The following is a 21,879-nucleotide window of genomic DNA, read 5'->3' on the forward strand; positions in this document are numbered from 1 at the left end:
ATTAGGTGCAGTGATGTAAGACGTAATGATGTTAGATGCAATATAAGATGAGGTGATGTGGCATTGTAAGATGCGATGTTGTAAGATGTGGTGATGTTAGATGTGACGATGTAAGATGCAGTGATGCAAGATGTAGTGATGTAAGAGATTGCAATGTAAGATGCAGCAATGTAAGATGTGGCAATGTTAGATTTGAGGATGTAAGATGTGGTGATCTGAGATGTGGGGGTGCAAGGTTGTGCAATGAAAGATGTGGTGATGTAATATGCAGTGATGTAAGATGTGGTGATCTGAGATGTGGGGATGCTAGATTGTGCAATGAAAGATGTGGTGATGTTAGATGTGACGATGTAAGATGCAGTGATGTAAGATGTAGTGATGTAAGAGATTGCAATGTAAGATGCAGCAATGTAAGATGTGGCAATGTTAGATTTGATGATGTAAGATATGGTGATGTGAGATGTGGGGGTGCAAGATTGTGCAATGAAAGATGTGGTGATGTAATATGCAGTGATGTAAGATGTGGCGATGTAGGATGAAGTGATGTAAGATGCCATGATGTTAGATGTTTCAGAGTAAGATGTGGTGAGGTGAGATGCGGTGATGTTAGAAGTGGCTGTGTAAGATGCAGTGATGTAAGATGTGGTGATGTAAGATGAAGTGATGTAAGATGCGGTGATGTTAGATGTGCTGATGGAGGAAATGGGGATGTAAGATGTGGCGATGTAAGATGAAGTGATGTAAGATGTGGTGATGTTAGATGTTTAGTTGTAAGATGTGGTGAGGTAAGATGCAGTGATGTTAGATGTTTCGGTGTAAGATGTGGTGAGGTAAGATGCGGTGATGTTAGAAGTGTCGGTGTAAGATGTGGTGATGTAAGATGCAGTGATGTAAGATGTTTCGTTGTAAGATGTGGTGAGGTAAGATGCGGTGATGTTAGAAGTGGCAGTGTAAGATGCGGTGATGTAAGATGTGGTGAGGTAAGATGCAGTGATGTAAAATGAAGTGATGTAAGATGTGGTGATGTTAGATGTTTCAGTGTAAGATGTGGTGAGGTAAGATGCGGTGATGTTAGAAGTGGCGGCGTAAGATGTGGTGATGTAAGATGCAGTGATGTAAGATGTGGCGATGTTATATGAAATCATGTAAGATGTGGCGATGTAAGATGAAGTGATGTAAGATGCGGTGATGTTAGATGTTTTGTTGTAAGATGTGGTGAGGTAAGATGCAGTGATGTTAGAAGTGGTGGTGTAAGATGAAGTGATGTAAGATGCGGTGATGTTAGATGTTTCATTGTAAGATGTGGTAAGGTAAGATGCAGTGATGTTAGAAGTGGTGGTGTAAGATGTGGTGAGGTAAGATGCAGTGATGTTAGAAGTGTCGGTGTAAGATGTGGTGATGTAAGATGTGGTGATGTTAGATGTTTCGGTGTAAGATGTGGTGAGGTAAGATGTGGTGAGGTAAGATGCAGTGATGTTAGAAGTGTCGGTGTAAGATGTGGTGATGTAAGATGCAGTGATGTAAGATGTTTCAGTGTAAGATGTGACGATGTAAGATGTATGAAGTGATGTAAGATGCGGTGTTGTTAGATGTTTCATTGTAAGATGTGGTGAGGTAAGATGCAGTGATGTTAGAAGTGGTGGTGTAAGATGTGGTGAGGTAAGATGCAGTGATGTTAGAAGTGTCGGTGTAAGATGTGGTGATGTAAGATGCGGTGATGTAAGATGCAACGATGTAAGATGAATGAAGTGATGTAGGATGCGGTGTTATTAGATGTTTCAGTGTAAGATGTGGTGAGGTAAGATGCAGTGATGTTAGAAGTGGTGGTGTAAGATGTGGTGAGGTAAGATGCGGTGATGTTAGAAGTGTCGGTGTAAGATGTGATGATGTAAGATGCAGTGATGTAAGATGTGGCGATGTAAGATGAAGTGATGTAAGATGCGGTGATGTTAGATGTTTCAGTGTAAGATGTGGTGATGTAAGATGCAGTGATGTAAGATGTGGCGATGTAAGATGAAGTGATGTAAGATGTGGTGATGTTAGATGTGCTGTTGGAGGAAATGGGGATGTAGGATGTGGCAATGTAAGATGAAGTGAGGTAAGGTGCGGTGATGTTAGATGTTTCGTTGTAAGATGTGGCGAGGTAAGATGCAGTGATGTTAGAAGTGGTGATGTAAGATGTGGTGATGTAAAATGCAGTGATGTTAGATGTGTCGGTGTAAGATGTGGTCATGTGGGATGGGGCAATGTAAGCTGTGGTGATGCAAGATGCGGTGATGTTAGATGTGGCTGTGTAACATCTGGCGATTTAAGATGGGGCGATGAAAGATGCAGTGATCTAAGACACAATTATGTAAGATGGGGTGATGGACGATGTGGTGATATAAGATGCGATGATGTTAGATGTGCTGATGGAGGAAATGGGGATGTAAGATGTGGTGAGGTAAGATGCTGTGATGTTAGAAGTGTTGATGTAAGATGTGGTGATGTAAGATGCAGTGATGTTAGATGTGTCGGTGTAAGATGTGGTGATGTGGGATGGGTCAATGTAAGATGCAGTGATGTTAGATGTGGCGATGTAAGATGTGGTGAGATAAGATGTGGCGAGGTAAGATGCGGTGATGTAAGATGCAGTGATGTTAGAAGTGGCGGTGTAAGATGTGGTGAGGTAAGATTCAGTGATGTAAGATGTGGCAATGTAAGATGAAGTGATGTAAGATGCAGTGATGTTAGATGTTTCGTTGTAAGATGTGGTGAGGTAAGATGCAGTGATGTTAGAAGTGGTGGTGTAAGATGTGGTATGCGGTGATGTTAGAAGTGTCGGTGTAAGATGTTATGATGTACGATGCAGTGATATAAGATGTGGCGATGTAAGATGAAGTGATGTAAGATACAGGAATGTTAGATGTTTCGGTGTAAGATGTGGTGAGGTAAGATGCAGTGATGTTAGAAGTGGTGGTGTAAGATATGGTGAGGTAAGATGCAGTGATGTTAGAAGGGTCGGTGTAAGATGTGGTGATGTAAGATGCAGTGATGTAAGATGTGGCGATGTAAGATGAAGTGATGTAAGATGAGGTGATGTTAGATGTGCTGTTGGAGGAAATGGGGATGTAAGGTGTGGCGATGTAAGATGAAGTGAGGTAAGATGCGGTGATGTTAGATGTTTTGTTGTAAGATGTGGCGAGGTAAGATGCAGTGATGTTAGAAGTGGCGGTGTAAGATGTGGTAATGTAAAATGCAGTGATGTTAGATGTGTCGGTGTGTCGGTGTAAGATGTGGTCATGTGGGATGGGGCAATGTAAGCTGTGGTGATGCAAGATGCGGTGATGTTAGATGTGGCTGTGTAACATCTGGCGATGTAAGATAGGGCGATGAAAGATGCAGTGATGTAAGACACAATGATGTAAGATGGGGTGATGGAATATGTGGTGATATAAGATGCGATGATGTTAGATGTGCTGATGAAGGAAATGGGGATGTAAGATGTGGTGATGTAAGATGCAGTGATGTTAGATGTGTCAGTGTAAGATGTGGTGATGTGGGATGGGGAAATGTAAGATGCAGTGATGTTAGATGTGGCGATGTAAGATGTGGTGAGATAAGATGTGGCGAGGTAAGATGCGGTGATGTAAGATGCAGTGATGTTAGAAGTGGCGGTGTAAGATGTGGTGAGGTAAGATTCAGTGATGTAAGATGTGGCAATGTAAGATGAAGTGATGTAAGATGCAGTGATGTTAGATGTTTCATTGTAAGATGTGGTGAGGTAAGATGCGGTGATGTTAGAAGTGGCGGTGTAAGATGTGGTGAGGTAAGATGCAGTGATATTGGAAGTGTCCGTGTAAGATGTGGTGAGGTAAGATGCGGTGATGTTAGAAGTGGCGGTGTAAGATGGGGTGAGGTAAGATGGGGTGATGTAAGATGAAGTGATGTATGATGCGGTGATGTAAGATGAATTGATGTAAGATGCAGTGATGTTAGATGTTTCATTGTAAGATGTGGTGAGGTAAGATGGGGTGATAATAGAAGTGTCAGTGTAAGATGTGGTGAGGTAAGATGTGGTGATGTGGGATGGGGCAATGTAAGATGTGGTGATGTAAGATGCAGTGATGTTGAATCTGGCGATGTAAGATGGGGCGATATAAGATGGGGTGATGAAAGATGCGGTGATGTTAGATGTGGCGATGTAAGATGTGGTGAGATAAGATGTGGCGAGGTAAGATGCGGTGATGTAAGATGCAGTGATGTTAGAAGCGGCGGTGTAAGATGTGGTGAGGTAAGATTCAGTGATGTAAGATGTGGCAATGTAAGATGAAGTGATGTAAGATGCAGTGATGTTAGATGTTTCGTTGTAAGATGTGGTGAGGTAAGATGCGGTGATGTTAGAAGTGGCGGTGTAAGATGGGGTGAGGTAAGATGGGGTGATGTAAGATGAAGTGATGTACGATGCGGTGATGTAAGATGAAGTGATGTAAGATGCAGTGATGTTAGATGTTTCATTGTAGGATGTGGTGAGGTAAGATGGGGTGATAATAGAAGTGTCAGTGTAAGATGTGGTGAGGTAAGATGTGGGATGGGGCAATGTAAGATGTGGTGATGTAAGATGCAGTGATGTTGAATCTGGCGATGTAAGATGGGGCGATATAAGATGGGATGATGAAAGATGCAGTGATGTAAGACACAGTGATGTAAGATAGGGTGATGTAAGATGTGGTGATATAAGATGCGATGATGTTAGATGTGCTGGTGGAGGAAATGGGTGTAAAATGTGGTGATATAAGATGAGGTGATGTGAGATGTGACACTGTAAGATGTGTAGATGTGGGGAAGTAAGATCTAGTGAAGTTCCATGTGGCAATATTAGGTGCAGTGATGTAAGACGTAATGATGTTAGATGCAATATAAGATGAGGTGATGTGGCATTGTAAGATGCGATGTTGTAAGATGTGGTGATGTTAGATGTGACGTTGTAAGATGCAGTGATGCAAGATGTAGTGATGTAAGAGATTGCAATGTAAGATGCAGCAATGTAAGATGTGGCAATGTTAGATTTGAGGATGTAAGATGTGGTGATCTGAGATGTGGGGGTGCAAGGTTGTGCAATGAAAGATGTGGTGATGTAATATGCAGTGATGTAAGATGTGGTGATCTGAGATGTGGGGATGCTAGATTGTGCAATGAAAGATGTGGTGATGTTAGATGTGACGATGTAAGATGCAGTGATGTAAGATGTAGTGATGTAAGAGATTGCAATGTAAGATGTGGCAATGTTAGATTTGATGATGTAAGATGTGGTGATGTGAGATGTGGGGGTGCAAGATTGTGCAAGGAAAGATTTGGTGATGTAATATGCAGTGATGTAAGATGTGGCGATGTAGGATGAAGTGATGTAAGATGCCATGATGTTAGATGTTTCGGAGTAAGATGTGGTGAGGTGAGATGCGGTGATGTTAGAAGTGGCGTTGTAAGATGCAGTGATGTAAGATGCAGTGATGTAAGATGTGGTCATGTAAGATGAAGTGATGTAAGATGCGGTGATGTTAGATGTGCTGATGGATGAAATGGGGATGTAAGATGTGGCGATGTAAGATGAAGTGATGTAAGATGTGGTGATGTTAGATGTTTGGTTGTAAGATGTCGTGAGGTAAGACGCAGTGATGTTAGAAGTAGCGGTGTAAGATGTGGTGATGTGGGATGGGGCAATGTAAGATGCGGTGATGTAAGATGCGGTGATGTTAGATGTGGTGGTGTAAGATCTGGCGATGTAAGATGGGGCGATGAAAGATGCAGTGATGTAAGACACAGTGATATGAGATGCGGTGATGAAAGATGTGGTGAGGTGAGATGTGGTGAAGTTAGAAGTGGCGGTGTAAGATTCAGTGATGTAAGATGTGGTGATGTAAGATGTGGTGATGTAAGATGAAGTGATGTAAGGTGCGGTGATGTTAGATGTGCTGATGGAGGAAATGGGAATGTAAGATGTGGCGATGTAAGATGAAGTGATGTAAGATGTGGTGATGTTAGATGTTTAGTTGTAAGATGTGGTGATGTTAGATGTTTAGTTGTAAGATGTGGTGATGTAAGATGCGGTGATGTTAGATGTGCTGATGGAGGAAATGGGGATGTAAGATGTGGCGATGTAAGATGAAGTGATGTAAGATGTGGTGATGTTAGATGTTTCGTTGTAAGATGTGGTGAGGTAAGATGCAGTGATGTTAGAAGTAGCGGTGTAAGATGTGGTGATATGGGATGGGGCAATGTAAGATGTGGTGATGTAAAATGCAATGATGCTAGATGTGGTGGTGTAAGATCTGGCGATGTAAGATGGGGCGATGAAAGATGCAGTGATGTAAGACACAGTGATATAAGATGGACTGATGTAAGATGAGGTGATATAAGATGCGATGATGTTAGATGTGCTGATGGAGGAAATGGGGATGTAAGATGTGGTGATATAAGATGAGGTGATGTGAGATGTGACACTGTAAGATTTGATGCTGTAAGATGTGGTGATGTTAGATGTACAATGTAAGATGCAGTGGTGATGCAGGATGGGGCGATGAAAGATGCAGTGATGTAAGACACTGTGATGTAAGATGGGGTGATGTAAAATGCAGGTGGTATAAGATGGGGCAGTGTAAGATGTGTGGTGATATGAGATGCGATGATGTCAGATGTGGCATTGTAAGATTTGATGTATTAAGATTTGGTGATGTTAGATGTGGCATTGTAAGATGTGATGTATTAAGATTTGGTGATGTTAGATATGGCATTGTAAGATGTGTTAGATGAGTTGATGTGTGATGTGGTGATGTAAGACAAAGTGATGTAAGATGTGGCGATGTAAGATGAAGTGATGTAAGATGTGGTGATGTTAGATGTTTCATTGTAAGATGTGGTGATGTAAGATGTGGTGATGTTAGAAGTGGCGGTGTAAGATGTGGTGATGTGGGATGGGGCAATGTAAGATGTGGTGATGCAAGATGCAGTGATGTTAGATGTGTCGATGTAAGATGTGGTGATGTGGGATTGGGCAATGTAAGCTGTGGTGATGCAAGATGCGGTGATGTTAGATGTGGCTGTGTAACATCTGGTGATGTAAGATGCAGTCATGTAAGACACAATGATGTAAGATGGGGTGATGTAAGATGTGGTGATATAAGATGCGATGATGTTAGATGTGCTGATAGAGGAAATGGGGATGTAAGATGTGGTGATATAAGATGAGGTGATGAGATGTGACACTGTAAGATGTGTAGATGTGGTAAAGTAAGATCTGGTGAAGTTACATGTGTTGATGTAAGATGCAGCGATGTAAGATGTGGCGTTGTTAGATGTGGGGAAGTAAGATCTAGTGAAGTTACATGTGTTGATGTAAGATGCGGTGATGTAAGATGTGGCTTTGTTAGATGTGGGGAAGTAAGATCTGGTGAAGTTAAATGTGGTGATGTAAGATGAGTTGATGTAAGATGTGGGGTTGTTAGATGTGGGGAAGTAAGATCTGGTGAAGTTACATGTGTTGATGTAAGATGCGGTGATGTAAGATGTGGAGTTATAAGATGTGGGGAAGTAAGATCTGGTGAAGTTACATGTGGTGATGTAAGATGCGTTGATGTAAGATGCTGTGCTGTAGGATGCACCAATGTAAGAGGAGGCGACATTAGATGGGTAGATGATTGATGTGGAATGTGAGATATGGGAATGTAAGATGCGGTGCTGTAAGATGCAGCGATTTAAGATGAGGTGACATTAGATGAGGTGATGTGGGATGTGGCGATGTGAGATATGGCAGCGTATAATGTAGTGTTGTACAATGTGGGGATTTGAGATGTGGACGTAGAAGGTGCAGTCTGTAATATAAAAGATGCAAGATGTGGTGATGTTAGATTAAATGATGTAAAATGTGAGGATGTAAGATGCTGCAGTGGAAGATGCAGTGATGTAAGACACAATGATGTAAGATGGGGCGATGAAAGATGCAGTGATGTAAGACACAATGATGTAAGATAGGGTGATGGAAGATGTGGTGATATAAGATGCGATGATGTTAGATGTGCTGATAGAGGAAATGGGGAGGTAAAATGTGATGATGTAAGATGCTGCAGTGGAAGATGCAGTGATGTAAGTTGCGATCATGTTAGATGTGCTGATGTAAAATGCGGTGATGTAAGATGTGGTAATCTAAGAGGTGATGATGTAAGGTGGCGCTTTGTAAGATGTAGAGATGTAAAATAGGATGATGTAAAATGTGGTAATCTAAGAGGTGATGGTGTAAGGTGGGGCTTTGTAAGATGTAGAGATTGAAAATAGGATGATGTAAGATGTGGTGATGTAAAATAGGATGATGTAAGATGTAGAGATGTAAAATAGGATGATGTAAGATGTGGTGATGTAAGAAGTGGGGATTTATAGGGGATGATGTAAGATGCAGTATTGTAAGATGTACTGATGTTGGATGGGTCATTGACTGGACACTGGCAGCAAATTGTGCTTTTTTATGTTCTCCATCTTTAACTGTATCATTTCCTCCTCCATAAGCACTACGCACTCCACCTTTCTAATCTCTTCCCTCTACCCCAGTGAAATTTTCCCTTCAGCACATCCAGGGCAGAGGGCTGCACAGACCTCGGCACAAGTGTTTCACATCCCAGCATGGTCATGCAGTTATGTACAACTCTGGAGATCAGGAGACCTGCATTGTACCCAGGGTGTCTCTTCCAGGTGTGACCAATGTCATTGGGCCCGGGGAGTCTCTTACAGGTATGACCAATGCATTGGGCCCGAGGAGTCTCTTGCAGGTGTGACCAATGTCATTGGGCCCGGAGAGTCTCTTCCAGGTGTGACCAATGTCATTGGGCCCGGGGTGTCTCTTCCAGGTTTGACCAATGTCATTGGGCCTGAGGAGTCTCTTGCAGGTGTGACCAATGTCATTAGGCCCGGGGAGTCTCTTGCAGGAATGACCAATGTCATTGGGCCCGGGGTGTCTCTTCCAGGTTTGACCAATGTCATTGGGTCTGAGTGAAATAACACACGTTATTTCACAGCCATTTTCACTGCACTTAAGTAACTTATAAGTCACCTACATGTCTAACCTTCACTTGCTGAAGGTTAGGTGCAAAGTTGCTAAGTGTGAGGGTACCCTCGCACTAGCAAAGGTGCCCCCACATAGTTCAGGGCCATTTCCCCGGACTTTGTGGGTACGTGGACACCATTACACGTGTGCAATACATATAGGTCAATACCTATATGTAGCTTCACAATGGTAACTCCGAATATGGCCATGTAACATTTCTAAGATCATGGAATTGTCCCCCCATTCCAAATATGGGATTGGGGAGCCAATTCCATGCATCCTGGGGGCTCCACCATGGTTCCCCAGTACTGCCAAACCAGCTCTCTGAGGCTTGCACTGCAGCTACAGCTGCTGCCACCTCACAGACAGGGTTCTGCCCTGGAGTCTGGGCATCCCAGTCCCAGGAAGGCAGAACAAAGCATTTCCTCTGAGAGCAGGGTGTTACAACCTCTCCCTTTGTAAATAGGTGTTACAGGCTGGGGAGGAGTACCTACCCCAGCCTCTGGGAATGCTTTGAAGGGCACAGATGGTGCCCTCCTTGCATAAACCAGTCCACACCGATTCAGGGACCCTTTCTCCCCTGCTCTGGTGGGAAACTGCACAAAGGAAAGGGGAGTGACCACTCCCCTGTCCATCACCACCCCAGGGGTGGTGCCTAGTGCTCCTCCAGTGTGTCCCAGACTTCAGCCATCTTGCTTTGCAAGGTGTGGGGGCACTCTGGAGGGCTCTTAGTGGCCAGTGCCAGCAGGTGACGTCAGAGACCCCTCCTGATAGGTCCATACCTGATAAGATAGCCAATCCCCCTCTCAGGGCTATTTAGGGTCTCTCCTGTGGGTTCTCTTCAGATTATGCTTGCAAGTTTCCTTCAGGAATCCTCTGCAACAACTTCAGCATCCTCTGACCTCAGATCAACCGCAGCCTGCTCCAAGAAACGCTGTAACTGCAACAAAGTGTCTACAAGAGACCCTTTTCTTCACCAACCTCAGCTCCAAGTCAGCAACTGCAACAGTTTCCATGGTGTGCATGCTCTGGGGACTCCCTGTCTTCATACTGCACCAGAAGGACCGATGAAATCTCCCATGAAGTGATGGAATCACTCTCATGCTCCAAGCAGGCACCTTCCAAGGTGATGACCGGTACCCTGGGACTCCTCTCACAGCGACGAGCGTGCGCCTAAGGACACAGAGGGTGGACATCATCGACATAGCCTGTCCTAAGTTCCTTCTGACACAATTTGGAGGAGGTAAGACCTTGCCTTCCCGAGAACAATGGTACCCCTGTGTATTGTGTCTTCTTCACCTTCTGAGGCCTCTGTGCACCCTATGCAAAATTCCTTCATGCACAGCCAGACCCAGCTCCCTAGCACTCCACCCTGCGATGCTCAACTCGCTGAGTTGTTCTCCAGCGGCGTGGGACCTTCTTTTGTTGTGCTGCATCAACTGCGTTTTGCACCTCCTTTGAACCTAGAGCCTGTGGCTTCTGGGGGTGCTGGCTGGCATCCTAAGGGCTCTCTGAAGTGCTGAGAGCCCCCTCTTCCTCCTCACACAGCGTTGAGACCCCCCAGGCCCCTACTGGGTCCATCCAGTGCCATTTTGAGGAAAAATGCACTTTTGCCGTAGCCAAGGCTTGTTGATGCCTTCCAATACGAAATCTCATCTGCAACTATCTTCACGCCGTGGGACATCTTTTGCATCATGCAGGAACCCGCTGGCATCTTCCTAGGGTGCATTTCTGCAGTCTTCGATTAACCAGGGACTCTTCTTTTGCACCCTCTTCTGGGTTGGCAGGGACTCCTGTCTGTCCTGGAACTTCTTTCGACTTCTGGACTTGGTCCCCTTCCTTTGCAGGTCTTCAGGTCCAATAATCCAGTGGTTGTTTTTTGCAGACTTGGTTGGCTGTTGCAAAATCCCAAACAACGAGTCGTAGTGTGTCATAAGGAAACTTGCAGTACTTTACTCCTGCTTATCTGGGCTCTGTGGTGGGGTTATTTACTTACCTTTACTGTATTCTTACTCTCCCAGCGATTCTGAACACACTACACTTGTCTAGGGTGAATTTGAGATTCACATCCCACTTTGTTAGTATATGGTTTGTGTTGCCCCTAGACCTATTTTCTCTCATTGCATTCTATAGGATCTCCTACTGTTTGCATTGTTCTATGACTATTTACTTGTCTAATTTTGGTGTCTAGTGTATATATTGTGTGTAATACTTACCTCCAGAAGCAATATTGTCTCTAAGATATTTTTGGTACTGTGTCACCCAAATAAATACCTTTATTTTTGGTAACACTGAGTATTGTCTTTACTTGTGCATAAGTACTGTGTAACTATAAGTGGTATTGCATGAGCTTTGCATGTCTCCTAGTTCAGCCTAAGCTGCTCTGCTATAGCTACCTCTATCAGCCTAAGCTGCTAGAACACTACTACATTCACTAACAAGGGATAACTGGACCTGGTGTAAGGTGTAAGTACCCAAGGTACCCACTACATACCAGGCCAACCTCCTACATGCATTTGTCATCATGCGTCGTCATTAAAGAGGATTAAGGAGGCAACTGGATGCTGCTTGAAGGTCTTCACAAGAGCACATCTGTAGACATCATTGAATCCTGCCTCCATCCTGGTGGCTGTGCTCCCCTAAGGGCATGCTGAAAGGGTCTGGCAGGTGGGGACCTGGGAGGAGGGAAGTGGCAGTGGGCTGACTGGTGTGTTGTCCTTGAAGGTGGATACAGTGGATTCCACAGGCTCAACTACAAAAGGGTTGGGCACCTTTCTGAGGCTGAAAAGGCTGTCTGGGTGGGGCTCATCTGCCAAGGATGCAAAAAGCAGAGAAGAACTGATGCAGCTGCTGTGGCTGAGCAGACAGGCCCGAGGAGTGCATTTTAGCCGTGTTCTCTCTGAAGGGCGTAATCTACTCTGTCCCCAAAAAGTCCTGTCAAAGGGCATGTCCATAAGGGATGACTGGACAACCACTGAAAAGCCTGTTGACCACAACCAGGCATCGCAACAAATAGCAACACTAGAGCCAATTTCTCACCTGATGGTATCCAGGCCATAGCGCACTGTAAAGTGGAGGGCATCACAGTGACTCTGTATGGCTTGAGGTAAACAGGGCAAAGGTCTTACGGATACATCTGGGAGGATTTGAGCAACCTAAGAGTGTGGGAGTGGGGGCCCAGAAGGCAACTGGCATTAACAGACCGGAGGGCCAAGTCAGTGGAAGAAAATGCCTTCTTCTCGAAGGTCTCCAGTCTGTTGGACGCTCCATCTGAGTGAGTAGTTGGGAACGTGTTGGGATTTGTTCGACTGGTGGAAGTTTGCATCACTAAAGCTCCCAGGAGAAGAGCGCTGAGGGAAAAGGGCAGCGTCACCTTGCGCAGCTCGGTTTCTTCTTGCAATTTGATGAGTCACTGGCAGTCCAGAGCAAAGCTTGGCCTGAGCCCCTGAGAGGGTGTTGGTGAGAGCCTCATTGAAGCAGGACCTCAGTAGTGGTTTGCCCACACAGGATGCTTCTCTCAGGACATTAGTTTTGGCCTCTAAGAAGGAGAGCAGGAGGTTAAAAACTTTGGCTTCCCTCAGCTTGACTATCGCAAAGGAGGCATTTTCCTTGGGGGCAGGACTTGGAGGTGAGATGAGGTCGGAATCAGGAGGTGTGTGAAGACCACTGGAGACCTGGAGGTTTAACACTGGCATTCTGGAGCTCATCAGATCAGTTTTCTTGCTGGTGAGTCTGGCCAGTTTTATCACCTGCATTGTAGTCATTATTGAAGTCAATCCCAAAAAAGGACTGCAGTGTATGACACCAGCCTGGCAGAGGTGGGAGGCTAAGCAGGTCAGATGGGGAGGTTGTGGCTCCACAGAAACCGGGCCCAACCTCAGGCAACATCAGAGTGGAATCAAGTTGGAGTCAGAGAGCACAATGGGCACCTTGTCCTCTGCGTCAATGGAGTCAGGGTCAGTGCCGACACTCCGGTACCAGTGCTGGTCTTCGAGCCAGAGGTGGAGTCTGTATGGCCATCAGAAAAGACCCAATGTTATTTCAACTAGTCCAAGGGTGAACCTCCAGTGGTATCCAAGGTGGAGGGCCTCTCTTCTCCACGGGACCCACAGAGAGTTAGAAGGGATATTAGGAAGTTGAGCTGTGCATCACAGAACTCTCTGATCTGCCTCAGTGTCACAGATGGCCCAGGACACTCTGTTTGTACCAAAACAAGATCTGACATGGGTTCTGACATCAGCCGATGTCAGGACCCAGGAGCAAGATGGAGAGCCGGGCCCTCATCCCTTCTCAGGTGTACGAGAGTGTCAAGAAGGGGCAGAGCCCCGCTTGGCCTTTCTAAGGTTTTTTTTTCAAATTACCTGAAGATTGGGAGGCTAACTTGTGGACTGGGAAGGGGACCGAGGCCCACCCTTGATCTTGGACTGTCTTGAAGTGCCATCTTCCGATGCTTGGCAATGATAGTTTTGCCTTGTGGTCGCATATGGCCTTGGGACAGTCACTGCTGTCCTTAGAGTCACGACTCAGACAAAGGCACCACAGGCACACATGAGGATCCATCACAGACATTTGTTTGCAACATCCTTGCAAGGTTTGAACCCTGTCATCTTGGGAGGTAACATGTCTCTTGCACATTGTGTAGTTGGAGGCAAGTTAGCCTTGAAAGAGACGAGAGGTAGCTCAGAATCCTCATCTGATGGATGTGACCTCAGCGTGCGTGAGCGGCACCTATATCGGCCCCACATGTAATTGCAGGAGTGGAATGGCGTGAGGCGCTACATAGCGTCGCGCAGAGGTACCGCTCAAAAGTTTCTGGGTCCAGTGTAATACCTGGGGAATATTCGAAAGGTGCCAAATCTGTGAAGTCTCTACCAGAAATAAAAGGTAATGGGATAGGACCAGCCGGGCGGAACTCGCAGAGTTTCACTCCACGGAACTCTGCAGAGCTACATCCTTCAGAGTTCCACCAGCGGACAGAATCTGACGTCACCCGGACCGGAGCAGTACATCCCACATGGAACTGGGAAACTTGGCAGCTCTGAAGTACACTTCTCATAAACTAAACAGTATATTCAGGGGGGGGAAATATCCGCACCCCTGACAACCTGAGAGAGGGCTGGGGGTTCCCTTTCATCCAGTTGTATTCTAATTGTATGAATATAGCGCTTCCTGCCTCTAACGAGGCGCTGGAGCAATAGTTTGCGTTGTAAATGACCTTTATTGTCACTCTCAGGGTCACTAAACAATCTAGCGCTCTCTGAGTGCACAAGCAATAAACTGATATCCTGTCTCTGATACTAGTGACCATCAGAATATTAAAAATACATATTATATATTCAGGCAATTTGCAGGACAAGATAGCTGGCAATGGCGCACTTGTGCCCACTTCTGCGTTGCTGACTTCCCAGAGAACAAGGGGACATTGCTGAAAGCAAAAACTTCACACCCACTACTGCTCACGTCTGATAAACATTTCCAACAAGCGTGAGCTGGCAGGACGAACTCACTATGACCATCTGTGGCAAAAAGGATGTGAGAGGTTTTCAGTGCAATAGCGCCCCCTACAGAGCAGAAGCAATATAGCAGCCTGAACTGCTTGCCAGAAGGAATGAATGAACAAATCCCCAAGCGAATGGATGCAAGCTTAGTTTGCAAAACCGTTGTAACCACCATGGTTCCTCGTGGAAGAAGGCGCTGGAGACGGCAGAGTGCGCGTGTTTACTCTTACCTCCAGATGTGTTTCAGATCTTGAAACGTCTGTAAACAACTTACTGAATGGAGCCAACTCTACCGAGGACCCGAGATCAAGGATCAGCCGCGCGAACTCAGAATGATCAACGAGATGTGGGCTTTAAATATACTTAGAAAACGCAGTCATTTGAATCCAAACAGCAACTTGAAAATACACATATTTTGCTGTTAAACCAGGCATTCCTTTGAGGATGAGTACACGTGATTCCGCAATATGAGCAGCGTACACTTTGAATGAAACATACATTCATGGTCCAAAAACAGCAGTTTTCAGTTTTAGCCAATACTTGTCTGATCCTCCCTTAGTATTTTTATCAGGTACTCACAGGTAGTAATGCAAGACGTGAGCAGGGTGTGACATTTATCGCTTTCACTAAGCACCGAGGATGGCCTCATAAAGTAGGGTTATTCAGTACCACGATGGTACCTAGAGACAGAATGTATGGTGAAGACCCCATCCCTTCAGGATGAAGGCACGAGCTTTTAATAACAGGGCACTGTTTCCAGCAGCGTGGCATGGGCATTTAATAACAATTAGGGCACTGTATGACAACAGGATGGCATGGGATTTTAACACTTAGGGCACTGTGTGCTAGCGGGTTGGCATGTACTTTTAATAACAGAGCACTTCATGCCAGCAGTGTGGCATGGGCATTTAATAACAGGGCACTGCATCCAGCAGCGTGGCATGGGCATTTAATAACAATTAGGGCACTGCATGCCAACAGGATAGCATGGGATTTTATTAACACTTAGGGCACTGTGTGCTAGCAGGTTGGCATGTACTTTTAATAATAGAGCACTTCATGCCAGTAGTGTGGCATGGGCATTTAATAACAGGGCACTGCATCCAGCAGCGTGGCATGGGCATTTAATAACAATGAGGGCACTGCATGCCAACAGGATGGCATAGGATTTTAATATCACTTAGGGCACTGTGTGCTAGCAGGTTGGCATGTACTTTTAATAACAGAGCACTTCATGCCAGCAGTGTGGCATGGGCAATTAATAACAGGGCACTGCATTCCAGCAGGGGGGCATGGACTTTTAATAACGGAGCACTGCATGGCAAGCAGTGTGGCATGGACATTTAATAACAGCTAGGGCACTGCTTGTCAGCAGGATGGCATGGGCTTTTAAAACCAGTAAGGGCACTGCGTGCCAGTAGTGTGGTATGGGTTTTTAATCACGGGGCACTGTGCTATACCACCCTGCTGGTATAGCAGGGTGGTATGGACTTTTAATAACAGTTAGGGAATGCATGCTAGCAGGGTTGCATGGACTTTGAATAACAGTTAGGGCACTGCATGCCAGCAGGTTGGCATGGGTATTTAATACTAGTTAGAGCATTGCATGCCAGCAGGGTGGTGTGGGCTTTTAATACCAGTTAGGGCACTGCATGCCAACAGTGTGGCATGGTCATTTAATAACAGTTAGAGCACTGCATGCAAGCACGGTGTCATGGGCTTGTAATACAATTAGGGCATTGCATGCCAGCACTACGTAACAGTTAGAGTACTGCATGCCCGCACGGTGGCATGGACTTTTAATAATAGTTAAGGCACTGCGTTTCAGCAGAGTGGCATGGTCATTTAATAACAGTTAAGGCACTGCAGGCTGGCAAAGTAGCATGGACTTCAAATAACAGATAGGGCACTGCATGCTGGCAGGGTGGCATGGACTTCAAATAACAGTTAGGGCACTGCGTGTCAGCAGGGTGGCATGGGCATTTAAAAACAGTTAGGGCACTGCATGCTGGCAGGGTGGTATGAATTTTAAATAGAAGTTTGGGCAATGTGTGCCGACAGGGTGGCATGGGCTTTAAAAACAGTTAAGGCACTGCATGCCTCCAGGGTGGCATGTACTTTTAATAACTGTTAGGGCACTGTGTGCCAGCAGGGTGTCATGGGCTTTTAATACCAGTTAGGGCACTGCATGCCGGCAGGATGGCATGGACTTTTAATAACTGTTAGGGCACTGCATGCCAGCAGGGTGGAATGGACTTTATATAACAGTTAGGACACTGCGGGCCAGCAGGGTGGCATGGACTTTTAATACCAATTAGGGCACTGTATTCCTGCAGTGTGGCATGTGCATTTAATAAAAGTTAGAGCACTGCCTGCCAGCAGGGTGGCATGGACTTTTAATAAATGTTAGGGGACTGCGTGCCGGCAGAGTGGCATGGACTTTTAATAGCTATTAGGTCACTGCCTGCCAGCAGGGTGGTATAGACTTTAAATACCAGAGTGCTGCGTGCCAGCAGGGTGGCATGGACTTTAAATAACAGTTAAGGCACTGTGTTTTGGCAGGGTGGCATGGACGTGTAATAACAGTTATGGCACTGTGTGCAAGCAGGGTGGGGTGGGTTTTTAATAACAGTTAAGGCACTGCATGTCAGCAGGGTGGCATGGACATATAAAAACAGATAGGGCGCTCTGTGTCAGCAGGGTGGCATGGACATTTAATAACAGTTAGGGCACTGTATGCCGGCAGGGTGGCATAAACTTTTAATAACAGTGAGGGCACTCCGTGTCAGCAGGGTGGCATGGACATTTAATAACAGTTAGGGCACTGCATGCCGGCAGGGTGGCGTGGACTTTTAATAACAGTTAGGGCACTCCGTGTCAGCAGGGTGGCATGGGCATTTAATAACAGTGCATGCCATAATAATAGTTAGGGCCCTGTATGCCGGCAGGGTGGCATGGGCATTTAATACCAGTTAGGGCCCTGTATGCCGGCACGGTGGCATGGACATTTAATACCAGTTAGGGCACTCTGTGCCAGCAGGGTGGCATGGGCATTTAACATACAGTTAGGGCACTGCATGCCAGCAGGATGGCATGGGCTTTTAATAACAGTTCGGGCACTGCATGTCAGCAGGGTGGCATGGGCACTTAATAACAGTTGGGGCACTGCATGTTAGCAGGGTGGCATGGGCTTTTAATAAAAGTTGGGGCACTGCATGCCAGCAGGATGGCATGGACGTTTAATAACAGTTGGGGCACTGCATGTCAGCAGGGTGGCATGGGCTTTTAATAACAGTTGGGGCACTGCATGCCAGCAGGGTGGCATGGATGTTTAATAACAGTTAGGGCACTGCGTGCCAGAATGGTGGAACGGACTTTAATAACAGTTAGGGCGCTCCGTGTCAGCAGGGAAGCATGGACTTTTAATAACAGTTAAGGCACTGTATGCCAGCAGAGAGATATGGTCTTTAAATAACAGTTAAGGCACTGCGTGCCAGCAGGGTGGCATGGGCTTTTAATAACAGTTAGGGCACTCCGTGTCAGCAGGGTGGCATGGACATTTAATAAGTTAGGGCACTGCATGCCAGCAGGGTGGCATGGACTTTTAATAACAGTTGGGCACTTCATGCAAGCAGGGTGGTATGGACTTTTAATAACAGTTGGGGCACTGCATGCCAGCAGGCTGGTATGGACTTTTAATAACAGTTGGGGCACTGCATGTCAGCAGGGTGGCATGGGCATTTAATAACAGTTGGGGCACTGCATGCCCGCAGGGTGGCATGGACTTTTAATAATAGTTAAGGCACTGCGTTTCAGCAGAGTGGCATGGTCATTTAATAACAGTTAAGGCACTGCAGGCTGGCAAAGTAGCATGGACTTCAAATAACAGTTAGGGCACTGCGTGTCAGCAGGGTGGCATGGGCATTTAAAAACAGTTAGGGCACTGCATGCTGGCAGGGTGGTATGAATTTTAAATAGCAGTTTGGGCAATGTGTGCCGACAGGGTGGCATGGGCTTTAAAAACAGTTAAGGCACTGCATGCCTCCAGGGTGGCATGTACTTTTAATAACTGTTAGGGCACTGTGTGCCATCAGGGTGTCATGGGCTTTTAATACCAGTTAGGGCACTGCATGCCGGCAGGATGGCATGGACTGTTAATAACTGTTAGGGCACTGCATGCCAGCAGGGTGGAATGGACTTTATATAACAGTTAGGGCACTGCGGGCCAGCAGGGTGGCATGGACTTTTAATACCAATTAGGGCACTGTATTCCTGCAGTGTGGCATGTGCATTTAATAAAAGTTAGAGCACTGCCTGCCAGCAGGGTGGCATGGACTTTTAATAAATGTTAGGGGACTGCGTGCCGGCAGGGTGTCATGGGCTTTTAATACCAGTTAGGGCACTGCATGCCGGCAGGATGGCATGGACTTTTAATAACTGTTAGGGCACTGCATGCCAGCAGGGTGGAATGGACTTTATATAACAGTTAGGGCACTGCGGGCCAGCAGGGTGGCATGGACTTTTAATACCAATTAGGGCACTGTATTCCTGCAGTGTGGCATGTGCATTTAATAAAAGTTAGAGCACTGCCTGCCAGCAGGGTGGCATGGACTTTTAATAAATGTTAGGGGACTGCGTGCCGGCAGAGTGGCATGGACTTTTAATAGCTATTAGGTCACTGCCTGCCAGCAGGGTGGTATAGACTTTAAATACCAGAGTGCTGCGTGCCAGCAGGGTGGCATGGACTTTAAATAACAGTTAAGGCACTGTGTTTTGGCAGGGTGGCATGGACGTGTAATAACAGTTATGGCACTGTGTGCAAGCAGGGTGGGGTGGGTTTTTAATAACAGTTAAGGCACTGCATGCCAGCAGAGTGGCATGGACATATAAAAACAGATAGGGCGCTCTGTGTCAGCAGGGTGGCATGGACATTTAATAACAGTTAGGGCACTGTATGCCGGCAGGGTGGCATAAACTTTTAATAACAGTGAGGGCACTCCGTGTCAGCAGGGTGGCATGGACATTTAATAACAGTTAGGGCACTGCATGCCGGCAGGGTGGCGTGGACTTTTAATAACAGTTAGGGCACTCCGTGTCAGCAGGGTGGCATGGGCATTTAATAACAGTGCATGCCATAATAATAGTTAGGGCCCTGTATGCCGACAGGGTGGCATGGGCATTTAATAACAGTTAGGGCCCTGTATGCCGGCACGGTGGCATGGACATTTAATACCAGTTAGGGCACTCTGTGCCAGCAGGGTGGCATGGGCATTTAACATACAGTTAGGGCACTGCATGCCAGCAGGATGTTATGGGCTTTTAATAACAGTTCGGGCACTGCATGTCAGCAGGGTGGCATGGGCACTTAATAACAGTTGGGGCACTGCATGTTAGCAGGGTGGCATGGGCTTTTAATAAAAGTTGGGGCACTGCATGCCAGCAGGATGGCATGGACGTTTAATAACAGTTGGGGCACTGCATGTCAGCAGGGTGGCATGGGCTTTTAATAACAGTTGGGGCACTGCATGCCAGCAGGGTGGCATGGATGTTTAATAACAGTTAGAGCACTGCGTGCCAGAATGGTGGAACGGACTTTAATAACAGTTAGGGCGCTCCGTGTCAGCAGGGAAGCATGGACTTTTAATAACAGTTAAGGCACTGTATGACAGCAGGGAGATATGGTCTTTAAATAACAGTTAAGGCACTGCGTGCCAGCAGGGTGGCATGGGCTTTTAATAACAGTTAGGGCACTCCGTGTCAGCAGGGTGGCATGGACATTTAATAAGTTAGGGCGCTGCATGCCAGCAGGGTGGCATGGACTTTTAATAACAGTTGGGGCACTTCATGCAAGCAGGGTGGTATTGACTTTTAATAACAGTTGGGGCACTGCATGCCAGCAGGCTGGTATGGACTTTTAATAACAGTTGGGGCACTGCATGTCAGCAGGGTGGCATGGGCATTTAATAACAGTTGGGGCACTACATGCCAGTAGGGTGGTATGGACTTTTAATAACAGTTGGGGCACTGCATGTCAGCAGGGTGGCATGGGCATTTAATATCAGTTGGGGCACTGCATGCCAGTCGGGTGGTATGGACTTTTAATAACAGTTGGGGCACTGCATGCCAGCAGGGTGGTGTGCTGGTTCATCCCAATGTGTGGCACAGCACACACGAGCCACAAGACACAGAGGATCCTAAATCCATGTATATGTAGGTTGTGCGAAGCTGTTGACGTACCTGCTGACATCAGCCATTCACCGACCGAAAACCACAACTTTGAAACCGAGCCTGGTGTCTCTCTTCCTGTCTGTGGGGACACCAGGCCCCCTGGAGGAAAAGAAGTAAGCGCATACGGTGCAAGTCATACGGACTAATGAGCCACCAGTAGTCAAGAGTTAGTGGAAGGCCAGAGAGGAGAGGACCCAGAGGCAGGAAATGGCGAAGAAGGGGCCGGAGCGAGGAGACCTGGGCTGGGCGGCTTTGGATTGGCCAGGCCCTGTGCCCCATGCCAGGTCCTGTGCCTTCCCTGCAGGCTTCAGGCCGCACTTCCGGTCTCCAGAATTGGGACTTCTGCTGGGGAAGAAGTTTACTCTGGGCCCCAAGAGGGTGCAGCTAATCACTGGTAAGTGCCAAGACGGCATCAGGTCACTTTAATCGACAAATCTAATTGCATTTCTCCATGTGCGCACACACACCCCACCGGTGCACAGAACCCCCATAGATACAGTGTATCCTGTATAGGGGCAATTTATAATCCCCACAACTCACCTGGAATCCTCGACGAGCAGGAGGGACAATTGTCTGTAATGTTCCAAGTCCTCAATAGACTGATGTGAGTACTCAGTGCCACACTTGTCCATGAGTATAACACAGGCCCCTGTAGCCCCTGGGGCACGGTGGGGGAGGGGGAGGGATGCTACCCTTCAGGGTGGCCACAGCCCTTTAGTGGGAGCTCATTCAGCCCAAGGCCAGTGAATATCTGTGAGACATGTGAGACTCAGTGGTCCCTCCTCACATTCTACAGGGGACCCATCATTTTGTGTTACCACCGGATTTGACTCACCTCTTTCTGAGCCCAAGGACTCTCACGACTACTTTCGTATTATCACAATCGTGTGTCCAAGGTCCAAAGATACAGACTTACGGGCAAATGTACAAGCCCCTCGCACCACCTTAGTGCCGCCATTGCGTCATTTGTTTGATTCTAAGGCGGCACTAAGCTGGCTTTTCTGCCACATTTAGAAAGTGGCACAATGCTTGCATTGCAACCCCTTGCGCCACATTATGCCTGCGTCAGGAATGTGTGCAAGG

At 46.6% G+C, this 21,879-nt stretch overlaps 2 protein-coding genes across 2 annotated transcripts; both read right to left on the bottom strand.

Annotated features, from left to right (window-relative positions):
• Positions 1-764: 764 nt before the first annotated feature.
• LOC138259557 (uncharacterized) lies at positions 765-1,598 on the bottom strand. Its single transcript, XM_069207380.1, has one exon. The coding sequence runs from the start codon at positions 1,596-1,598 to the stop codon at positions 765-767; it is 834 nt and encodes a 277-aa protein (XP_069063481.1).
• A 77-nt stretch (positions 1,599-1,675) lies between these two features.
• On the bottom strand, positions 1,676-20,822 carry LOC138259558 (uncharacterized). The gene is made up of 3 exons (XM_069207381.1): positions 20,806-20,822; positions 3,349-5,951; positions 1,676-2,253 (listed from the first exon to the last, which is right to left on the bottom strand). The coding sequence occupies exons 1-3, from the start codon at positions 20,820-20,822 to the stop codon at positions 1,676-1,678; spliced, it is 3,198 nt and encodes a 1,065-aa protein (XP_069063482.1).
• Between the last annotated feature and the right edge of the window lie 1,057 nt (positions 20,823-21,879).

This window comes from Pleurodeles waltl, chromosome 9, assembly GCF_031143425.1.
Source record: "Pleurodeles waltl isolate 20211129_DDA chromosome 9, aPleWal1.hap1.20221129, whole genome shotgun sequence".
NCBI lineage: Eukaryota > Metazoa > Chordata > Amphibia > Caudata > Salamandridae > Pleurodeles > Pleurodeles waltl.